The sequence below is a fragment of the Vitis vinifera genome, chromosome 10, assembly GCF_030704535.1.
Source record: "Vitis vinifera cultivar Pinot Noir 40024 chromosome 10, ASM3070453v1".
NCBI classification, from domain to species: domain Eukaryota; kingdom Viridiplantae; phylum Streptophyta; class Magnoliopsida; order Vitales; family Vitaceae; genus Vitis; species Vitis vinifera.
Genome location: NC_081814.1, coordinates 6,725,784 through 6,737,568, shown reverse-complemented (window position 1 = coordinate 6,737,568; position 11,785 = coordinate 6,725,784). Strand labels below are relative to the sequence as shown.

Genomic DNA, 11,785 nt, shown 5'->3' with positions numbered 1-11,785 from the left:
TTCTCGTCTAGATATTATCTACTTTTGTCAAATTAAACTAGAGTCCAATCCAAATCAAAATTAAGAAAAAATTAATTTGAATCAAACTTAATCCATTCCTTATGTTCAGGTTATGTTAGATTGAGATTAGTTAGGTTGATAATGTTGTATAATTTAAAATCCTTTTATAATATTTTTCTTTAAAAAAATTATATGTTTATATGAAAATTTAAATGATAAATATCACAAAATTTTAAGATAACAACAAAATAAAAAAAAATTATATATTGTTCAAAAAGATTTAAAAATAAAAAACATATGATATGATATAATTTTTTTTTTTAAATGTCTATAAATAAAATAATATTATTAAATTGTATAATATATATATTATAAATATTATAAAAACATTAAATTAGATTTGGGTTATCTAATCATCAACCTTAACTCAATCCAAATTGAGTTTGAGTTGAAATAAAACTTAATTTAAGTCTAATCCAAGTATTAAAAATAATTATTCGTTCAAGCATTTGACTTAGTCGGACCAATATATTAATGTCTAACAACTTGTTACTCAAGATATCATACTTTATAAAACTTTGTTTAAAAACTTTTTCCTCATGCTTTATAATACAATAATCAAATTGCATTAGCATAACACACGAAAAAAAAACATTCTTTGAGATACGTCTTATTCCTATTTCAGATAACTCTCTTAAAATCTTCAGACAAAACAATGCTTCTCAGACCTTCATCTCACCGGCCCTTCACAATGCAATGGTCTTGACTTAGGTAACCTTTCTGCCACCTCTTCCAAACAACCCCCTTCCATAATCAATTCATCAAAACCCTCCAAATGAAAGAATTAATCCTCAAAAAATTTATTCAAATAAAAGGACTGAAAATTTTATGATTGCCATGTGAAGTCACAGTATAGTTTGATAAGAAATAGGTGGATAATAGTCCCACCACCAATTATGGGTTTAGTAAATCCATTGAAAGAACATTCCACCAACCAGAGGGTGGTAGATCTACCTGCGACTTTGACGTTTTTTAACACTTTGTTTTTTAATTCATTGTACGACTCATCGCATCTTTTTCAGAAGATAATGCCATGCTGCCAAGATCAACAAAATCTTTCCACGCCCATACATTAAGAAACCTTTAATTAACCCCAAAAAAATTATAAATAACCCTCCATTACCGTAATTAATGGAGGGATGCCCACTCACAATCCGTTTGGGACAAATCACGAGTCCATGATGTATCGTATGATAAAGATTTTTTAACAACTATTCATATATATTTAATAATACAAAGATTTACAAAGGTAACAGTAGAGTCGAATGATGAAGCAATGACAAGCACAAAAAGACTAGGGCGAATAGGGGAGTTGATGGAATGGGGCATTGGGGGGTGGGGGTCCTCTTGGTGCCCAAAAAGATCCTCAATTCTACACGGAAACAAAGAATAAATTCACCGCCCGAAATATAAAGGCACCGTCCTACCTTTCTATTTCAACATTCCCCCACTAATGGCGAAGGTCTTAACATCAACCCCACCACAATCACCTCCCCACCCAACATGAGTCTCTACTATATTATTATAGCTAATTAAAGCGAAACTCGACTCATCATAGTTTGTTTCCAGCTTCATCATCTGGGTCCAGAGGATTTTTCATCAGAGTCACCAAATGTACTTGGGATATAGTGCTTGCTTCTAGGGGCCCGTAAATGGGGTGTCAAAATTTCCATCTTCAGGTAGTACTTCAAAATTGTTGCTAGCTGGCTAATTTGTGAGAGACCCAAGAAGAATCAAAGACATACCTCCATCTCCAGACTGCTCAAAATGGCCACCACTTGAGCGATTGAAGGTCTGTTCTTCCTCGAATTGCCCACACAAGCTGAGGCAACTTTAGCCAGTCTGATAAGATGCTTCATATCAGATGGGATCACAAGTCTAGGATCCAAAAGCGCACTGATGTTCATTTCCTTAATCAAAGGCAATGCCCACTCAACAAGTAACCCTTCATCACTTCTTCTCCCACTCAAAAGCTCCAACAACATCACTCCAAATCCGTATACATCACTTTCCTTGGAAGCGCCCCCTCTCTCAGCCCAGTACTCATCATCCACATACCCCACAAGGCCTCTCTTCTCATGGGGTGCCAAGAAAGAAAGCCCATAATCACAAACTCTGGCACAAAACTTCACATCTATTATGATATTTGAAGCTTTGATGCAGCCATGCACAATATGGGGTGTCATCCCTTCATGCAAATACTCAAGCCCTCTAGCTGCTCCTGCTGCAATCCTCAAACGCCTGCCCCAATCCAAAAGAGACGCCCCGTCAGAGTTCTGCTGCAAATAGAAGTCCAAACTCACCATTCCAGCAAACTCCATTACAATAATTCTCTCCCCCGGGCCTTCTGAGAACCCTACGATGGATACTATGTTGGGATGTTGAGCTAAAGAGAGTGACCTAAGTATGGACGAAAACCCAAAACAGGCATTGCTCAAAACAAGCCCCGGATGGATTCTCTTCACAGCAACCAATTCCCCTCTTCCTGACAAAGCTGCATATACAGTTCCCAGACGACCCTTACCAATAATTCTACGATGGTTAAAGCAATCAGTAGCTGCATCGATATCAGTTAAAGGGCACGCTTGTGCACAAAGCTTGATAGGAAGAGTTTCTTCAGACTCCACCGGTTTCTTCCTGCAAAGGATGAAAAGGAGGACACCGAGGATAACGATGGATGTCGAAAGGAGAGCCATAACAACTGCGTAAGATATACCCTCACCATAGCTCATGTTAGCGATCCTCCCAGCAAGCTCTCCTAAGAAATCTTGGCAACTGCTTCCCCCACCTTTACCCCTGAATTGTATACAGGGAAATGAGTCAATGAGGGATTAAGAAGTAGGCCAACCCATAAAGCAGAGAATGGAAATGGGGTTATGTATGAGTTTGAAAAAGGGGTCCGGCTCCCTCCTCCTCCAAAGGGTTAGAAAGAGAAAAGTATGTGAGAAAAGACGGCATCAATTTAGCGTATAGATATGCACTTTGAAAAAGAGGTTTGATTGGTAAGAAAGTTGGAATAACATGCATGGGTTTAGTTACATCATATATGATGGTTTATATGTGGTTGGCCGCCCTCTCTTCAGTTTTTTCTTGAGGAGTTTCCACAATATCCATTTTGTCTCATGCGAGATTGGTGGACGGAGCACAGGGAAGGAGGGCCATAGAGTCCTCTATTGACTTATATATGGATTACTTTATCAAACCGTTTGGTTAGATATAACAACTCAAGTACAATTTCCATCAAACACACCCCTGTAAACGTTTTAAGACAAAGTTGCTTCAAAAGTTTGATGGAAGATTCAACTGCGGCATTAATCACGCTTTGTAATCCGGAGGCATCCATCTAAGGGGAATTTTCAACTCTCTAAAAGAGTCTAAGCTTCCAAAATCACGTGTTACAACACTTAGCTAGAATGGAAAAACCATACATCTAGAAAATAGAAAATGTCAAAAAGAAAACAATTAATGTGAAAAACTCTGACCTGTCTTGTGAACAGTGTATCACTTTCCCTTGGGAAAGGTCTATAAATTGTATGACCCAAGATTTCGCCTTTGACAGTTTCCATATCCATGGATCATGTTCATATTGGGATAATCCTCATGAACCATGAAAACATGGAAGAAAAGGAAATTGCAGAAGCCCCACCTGGAAATCCCCGTGTCTTTGTACTTTCCGGTTCTGATTATTCTTCTGTATGAAAATGAGGATTCTTTAGTACCTTTCTTGTAGTATCGGTCTAGCGGTATGCACATGACAAAGCATGCCCAGTGCCAAATTAATTATCTTCCTCATTCGGCCGGCACTGTAAGAATATCTTTAGAATTATGTGTAGGGATGCCGGAGAAATGTTGACATATGGATGTTGTAAATTTTAGGGAATTTTCCAAAATAAAGACTGCCCAGGACTTGAACAACACCACCAACAACAACAGAAAAAAAAGTAAATTAAAAATAAAAATATATATTTCCACATTTTCTATAGATTAGATTTCGTATTAGCTTGTATATCGGATTTGTATGGGTTTTGTATTTTCCTGTATAATGAAATTTATCATTATACAGTATTACTTATTGCATGTTGTTTCATCATTTAATCATAAGGTTGTCTTAGGGAACTCAAGATTTGGCTCATATTCCTTTCAAAATGAAGCAACATATATAATACTCGTGTTCATGCTAGCACAAACTACCTTCTCTATGGCACATGACACTTAGAGACTAATCCTAAACTTCTTATTTTAAAGCCTCAAGCTTCCTCATCTCATGTTATATGAGAGCACGAATTCTAAACCTAGTTCCTTTACTTGTCCCAAATGGTGAATATCCATTTATTTTCTATGCATATGCCACAATCTATGGGTTTGTCATTTCATCTCTCCCGTTTCCACTTTTTCACAAACTTCATCCTGCAATATTTTGGTTTCTCCCAGTATCCCTCGTTTTCATTCTAACAAAACCTTCTTATATAACATCCATCTTCATATCCAAAATCCCAATTATGGGTTTCAAAGAAAAAAAAAATCATAAATACAAGTAACTAATAACATATTCTTAATCTACCAACACTCAAAGCCAACCACAAAACCACATACAAAATCAAGCCAAAACCAAAAGCACAACAAAATGGTATTTAGGATCTCAATACTTACTGCTTGCCGAAAGTAAGAAGAAACTTGTCAAAATTTGGGATAAAATGGTGATGGCTCGCCGTAAATGGGAAGAAGCTCATTGAAAAAAGAGTTAAAATGGTGACGAGTCACAAACAATGGGAAGAAGGTCACTCCGCAAATCTACTGCCTCTTGTTTATTGGCTGGGTTACATCCCAGCCAAAGCCCAACTCGCGTCCATTCTCTTTGGGACATGGATTACTAGTTTTTATGTCTTAACGTATTAGACAAGAGAGATTGTGATGTTGTCTGTAGATGAATTTTGCTACTCTTTACACTATACATGAGATTATTTATCCTTCCAAGCACTACCCATGAGATGCTCGATCCAACCCATTAGCAACACAAAGGCCACATTCGATGACAACTTCAAAATGGCCACTACAAAAATGGGCTTTGCAAAACCTAATGCTAGGATTGGCGACCCATTTAAGACCCAACAGGCTGGTAGATTTGTTGTGGGCTCCAATTGGCCAAGATGGACATTGGTGTGAGACCTTGATGGTACGCCACACAATTCAATCAAGATCCATTGTGAGACCCAATTACAGAAGAATGCGTTAACCCTGTCTCACTGTCCCTAGGTATTTAGAAGTGAACATGTCCTTTCATGATGAAGTAGCTTACGCCCACCTATGGCTCCCCATGTCATGGAATAAATAAAAGTCGGATGTGCGTTCATAAGGTTGTGAGGACTCGCAAAACTGAGCGAGATGTGGATAGATATTGACCAAAAGGCTGGGGTTGTCCGTGGCCTTAAAGGACACCACAAGAATGTTTTAGGATTGGGCCTGCTCCAACGTATATGTTAATCAAGGGCCTTTGAGGTGAAGTGTGTATATACAAGGGCCATTAGAACGGACAATATATTTTGCTGGAGTCATCTATCAGTAATACGGTAAAGGGTTACAACTGAGAGTTTAGCTGAGGACCACAATAGAGAGATGGGATCATCATCTTCTAATGTTTTCGGACATTAGTGAAGAAGTCAGCTTTATAGGCCAGTTTCAACTTTCAAAGGCTTGTTTGTTTTTTGCACAGTTGGAGTGCAACATCTCATTAAGCACTCAAAATTGTTTGATTAACGAAAACAACCAAACATATCTCAGTCCCATCACTATCCTCTGCAATTCGAAAGTTCAAATGATAATAATAAGACGGAACATACAAACACATGTGCAACCAAAATGGCATGTCTACAAGCTGGGACAGATCATGGTAACTGTTGGATTGTCCTAGTTATTTTCAAACAAAATTGTTGAAGGAGGGACCCTTTTCACTTACTGAGCAGGACCCATGAAAGACACCCAACCCAGCCAACAGACCTTATTAACTGAACAATAGCTGTCTCCGGCCATAAGGGCAGCCCCACTGACAACCTCAGTGGGAAGAGAGGAGTCAAAGCTTTTAACTTGGATCATCAAGGCACAGAGGATTTTGAGATATTCCCACTCCTGGGATAATTTTCATATAGCATAAAAGATTGTATTTACTATTGGAGTTACTAATAGAAGGCACAAGTTACCAACTAAACAACACCTAAGAAATCCTGGAGACATATCACCATCAATGAACAGTGTTAATAACAACATCCATGAGAGGTCTTTCATGCCCATGGCTGGGTAAAGGAACACTTACTTTGATAGTTGATTGATTTACAGTTTATAACTCCAACTCCTTAATAACGCTCTTAATTCACCCCCAATTCATCTTTCATCCCCCATTAAAGCAAACATCAAGCAGGGATGAGAATTGAGAAGTTTGCTGAAAGAGCAGCTCATCTCACTCCTTCCATATTGATATCTTGCACAAACCCAAAATGAAAAATTCTCAAACTACACTTCCCTGATCAGAAGCATCTTCATGATAATAGGGCGACAATTTCCCATCCTTTTTCACAGGCTTGGGCTGGTTTTCTCCTCCCACGTCCTGCAACATCTTCACTACCCTTCTCATTGAGGGGCGGTTTATGGGAAGGGGACTGGTGCATAGAATACCTATATTGAGGACCTTGCATATTTCTTCCTTGAAACAGGAATCGAGTTTGGGATCAAGCACATGGTCCACTCCTTTCTGGTCCAAAGTTGTGCACACCCACTTCACCAAGTCCTCCCCAAACTCAGCATCAACCGGATGTCTCCCTGTGACCAACTCAAGAATAACCACACCAAAGCTGTATAAATCACTCTTCTCATTCACACGAAGTGTGTATGCATACTCTGCAACAAGTTTACACAAACAGAATTAATTCAAATAGAACCTAGCAAAAAGAGAATTAATATAGGAAAACAATTACACCATACAGGAATTAATTAATATGGCAAATGCAAAATCAATTTCTCTAGGATCAATTAATTATAAAAAGGTGATGGAATATACTCTTTTTCCATGGACAAACTAAGCAAACCTGTTGAGTTGTAGTGTTCAAAAAATGGTAATTCAATCATCTACTCCTGTATAATAATTATGAGAAATGCAATGTAAGACTCCACCTAAGCAACTCCAGAGACACCTCTCAGATCAAGCATATGGGAAGATTACAACGGTAACCACTGACAAATTACTGTTAACCATAGCAATCTATATTTGAAAACTACATGATCACTAATGATCAAACTACAGTCTAATATCATTAAGCAATGTGAAATTCCATTATTCTGCAAATCAAGAAAAATAAGCACCTAAAATGAGGAGCAAAATGTTTACTCACTAACCTGGTGCAATGTAGCCACAAGAACCAGCTATGACAGACATGGATTTAGGCCCTTTTCCAGTTGTATCAACCACCTTAGCTACACCAAAATCTGCAACCCGGGCTCCAAAATCCCCATCCAACAAAATATTATTCGATTTCACATCCCTATGCACAATAGGAGGAACGCAATCATGATGCAAATAAGAGAGCCCCTCCGCAGCATCCAAAGCAATCTTATACCTCGTTGGCCAATCCAGCAATCCTCCTTTGTTACTATGCAACAAATCGCCCAAGCTACCATTAGGCATATACTCGTAAACCAAAAGCTTGCAATCCTTAGTGGTGCAACAGCACCATAGCTTAACAATGTTCTTGTGCCTAATCTTACCCAGGGTATCAACCTCTGCTTCAAATCCATCTTGAATTTGACCTTTTTCAACATCATCACTTTCATTCCCTTTATTTGATCCTCCCCATAGCTTCTTCACTGCAACAGCCTCACCATTGCTAAGAACAGCCTTGTACACCTTCCCTGAACCTCCACTCCCTATCACATTATCTTCATCAAGGCAATCCAAGATCTCATATTCGCTGAAACCCAACTTATGGAAGGACATCAATGTCCACTTTGATTTGTCTATAGCTCTTTTTGCCTTCTTGAAACTCCTATACTTCCAATAGAACCAACCCACACCAACAATTAACACTGCAGCGGCGAGTATAAAGATGCATCGAAGCACCCACACATAATCCCAACTCTTAGCTTCACCTCTGCCATTGCACAAGCCATCAAGATCTCCACACAAACCAGGATTACCCAGAAAGTTATCCCTGTAAATTTTGTTAGCATACAAAGAGGGGATATCACCTGAAAGCCTATTGTTTGAAAAATTGAACTCATTGAGCTTCAAATTCTGCAACCCATCAGGGATTTTCCCGGAAAACCGATTTTCTGAGAGATCAAGATAATTGAGAATGCTCAAGGTTCCAATTTCCTTGGGAATATTCCCGGAAAACCCGTTATTTCTTAAATTGAGCATATTGAGCTTCTTCCAAGTGTGAATCCCAGACGGGAGCTCACCAGAGAGCTTGTTGTTATGAAGATCAAGTTTACCAAGCTGTCTAAGATTTACAATACTCGCCGGAAGGGGTCCACTAAATTGATTGTCACTGCCTGAAAAATCAACTAAATTCTCCAACCCACCGACTTCGTCCGGTATAGTTCCGGAAAAGCTGTTCTTCCATATAATTAAAAGTTGAAGACTGGACGCGCTGGCAATGGTCTTTGCGATTTGCCCCGAAAATAAATTATGGGCAAGCTCAAGTAAGTATACGCGTGGAAGTCCCCAGAATCCAGCCGGCACCTCGCCGGAAAGCTGGTTATTCCCTAACCGAACCCGTGTCAAACTGCTACACTCACTCAAACTCGCAGGAATTTCACCAGAAAACGAGTTGTGGATCAAGAGAAGCTCTTCTAACACTCCTTTTGAACACAAACTAGCCGGAATGGCACCGGAAAACTGATTGTACGAAATATCAAGCCACAGCAGCGGCGATTTTTTTCCGAGATCTTTCGGCAACACCCCACTGAGACGGTTCTGGAACAGCCTGAGCTCGTACAAGTTAGGCGAGTCCGCAATGCTTTCAGGCAGCTTCCCCTCAAATCGATTCTCGTAGAGATTAAGCGATTCGAGAGGTAACTGGCACAACTCATCTGGAATCGTTCCATCTAATTCGTTCGTAGACGCGTCGAACAGTCGCAATGTCGTCAGGTTCCGCATTCCGGCTGGTAACCCTCCGGACAACGAGTTGTTGTAGAGCTCAATCTGGACAACGCTGGACAACCCAGTGAGCGAACTCGGAATTGGACCGTGGAGGTAGTTCAGGGCTAGGTCCAAATCAGTGAGACGCTTGAGGCGACCCAACGAGTCAGGAATTGGACCCACCAGGTTACATTGAGTGAGCCAAAGTATCTCAAGGCTCGTCAGGTTCCCGAGTTCCGGCGGGATGCGACTCGGCGCAAACGGGTTATAAGACAAATTAAGCTGCTTAAGCGTCGAAATGTTTCCGAGAAACGGCGGCAATGTCCCGTCCATAAGATTCCCAACGAGAGACAGAACCTCCAATCGCCTGAACCGGCCGAAACTCTCCGGAATATCGCCGGAAAAGTTATTCCCGGTAAAATCCAAGTGCCTGAGATTGGGCATGTCGGCCAGAGTGGATGGCAAGGCACCTGTGAGAAGGTTCTGACCGAGATTAAGGTGCTCCAGACTCTGACACGTGGAAATGTCGGCAGGCAGTGTGGAGTTAATGGAGTTGTTATAGAGAGAGAGGGAATGGAGGTCGTGAAGACGACAGAGGAGCGTGGGGAAAGGTCCGGCAATGTAAGTGTTGGAGAGGTCGAGTGAGTTGACTGTCCGAGTTTCGGGGTCGCAGGTGACGCCATACCAGTTGCATGGGGTGTCGTCGCGGTCGTTCCAGTTGGATAAGGCTCCGGTAGGGTCGGCGAAACCCTGCTTCACTCGCTGTAGGAAGAGACCCTCCTGGTTGATAGATAGAGCCAATAGAGGAGAAACCAGCAACAGCAGTAGCAGAAGCATTGTGACTTCCAGAGAGACAAACTGCACCACTCCGAAGTTCCTGAGTGTGAAGAAAGAAGACAGAGGAAGGGGGAGGAGGGAGATAGGAATCAGAATGTGAAGCAGGAGATAAGCCTCCAAAACAACGTCACATTGGGCTCACAGCGGGGCAGCATTAGAAGCAGGAGTTGCAGATCTCAAGACCGATGGAATCGTAGGGCTGGTGTTGTGGTGCTGTGTTGTGTTGCGCTTTGGGATTATATATATTACATATGCATATAAGCGGAAGCAGAGTCGCTAAAAGCCTAAAAGCTATTATCATGTTTTTTTGTTTTTGTTTTCCAAAAACAAAAACGAGAAAAAGGAAGGAACGCACACAAAAACAAAAACAAAAACAGGGTAAAAACTAAAAACTAAAACAGTAAAAACCGAGTCATGTGGGTGTGTTTTGAGAGGAGGGTCACGCGTTTAGGCTTTTGGGTGACACAACAGCCTCTCACTGGGAGCTGGCTCATCAGTCATCAGAAACCAGCCACTGCATCGTAATCGACCGCAATTGGACTTATTGGACCTTACTCATTACTGACCGCCTGATACACAGAGGATTCCCCAGGTTGTCTTCACATTCAATTTTCTTTTAATGTCAGTGGATTACAGTACATGAAAATAAATATCAGTATTTCAAAAGTGAAAGTGGAGTGCAGCACATTTTACAGATAAACATTATCTAACCTACATATAGGAAAGTGAAAAATCAAAACGCTACAGGAAAATAAAAATTAAAAAAAGAAAAGGTAAAAGCAAAAGCTTTGGCAGTGAGGTGTTTGTTTTTGGAATTATGTTTCAAAACGGTTTCATAAATGAACAGAGGATCAACCGAATACATTGTCCGTTTCATTGGGACAAAAAATGAGGCACGCGAAATTCCCAATTCCCAAGTCCCAAGAGCGTGCACTACACGCTTCCAGTGGGAACTCAGGCTGTAGTCCTTCCTGCCGTACACGTGGCAAATCAAGCCACAAGATTCGATTCTCAGGCCTTTGGGATTGATATAACGCCAAGACTGAAGTGATTACCCTCCGATTGAATCAGACGTATAGAAATGAGTCGCGGGTAAACGTAGAAGATATTCATTGGTGTCGGAGATGGACTGCAAAGTCTGAGCATACTGTGCACTGCCCTTTGATAAAATTACATGGAAATAGGGGGGAACTTTCAAAATTTTCCATTTCCATTTTCACGAGTCTCCAAAATAAACAAATTAATTTAATATTATTATTTATGTAATGCATGGGGGAACGTGCAATTTTTTCTTTTATTCCTACCCCCTATGATGAAAGAGTCTTAGAAAACATAAACCCTACTCTTCCCTTGGTCTTCTCTTCTACAACTTCTTTTGTCTTTTGTCCTTTTTCCCGGGAACTGAACTTCTTTGTCACAAAAGAAAAAATATATATAAAACAAATTCGAAGTTTATTTCAATCCCTTTTATTTATTTTTGGAATCCGGGTTTATTTTGGAAATATCTCACATGAAAATATTTAGGATTTATTTTCCTAAACATTTGTTATTAAGATACTTGGAAAGTAATTAGGATAATTTAGAAGTAATTTAAATTTTGAAAAATGTTAATAAAAACAAAAATTGGGGAAAAACTGAGAATGACACAAGGGTGTCCAAAAATTGACATTTTTTTTACCCTATCAACTTTTTATTTACAACTTGCTTGAAGTGAAATAAAGGAGGAATTTTTGTTCAAAAGATGTTTCTAAAAGATGAAAA

The 11,785-nt window shown here is 39.9% G+C and overlaps 2 protein-coding genes across 2 annotated transcripts; both read right to left on the bottom strand.

The window, feature by feature from the left end:
- Positions 1-1,249: 1,249 nt before the first annotated feature.
- On the bottom strand, positions 1,250-3,125 carry LOC100245261 (serine/threonine-protein kinase-like protein ACR4). The gene has a single exon (XM_010657158.3). It carries the CDS (start codon positions 2,790-2,792, stop codon positions 1,794-1,796), a length of 999 nt encoding a protein of 332 aa, XP_010655460.1. The 5' UTR covers positions 2,793-3,125; the 3' UTR covers positions 1,250-1,793.
- Positions 3,126-6,269: 3,144 nt separating this feature from the next.
- LOC100267564 (receptor-like protein kinase HSL1) lies at positions 6,270-10,353 on the bottom strand. Its single transcript, XM_002278662.4, has 2 exons — positions 7,444-10,353; positions 6,270-6,948 (listed from the first exon to the last, which is right to left on the bottom strand). Exons 1-2 carry the CDS (start codon positions 10,022-10,024, stop codon positions 6,560-6,562), a joined length of 2,970 nt encoding a protein of 989 aa, XP_002278698.1. The 5' UTR covers positions 10,025-10,353; the 3' UTR covers positions 6,270-6,559.
- Positions 10,354-11,785: the final 1,432 nt, after the last annotated feature.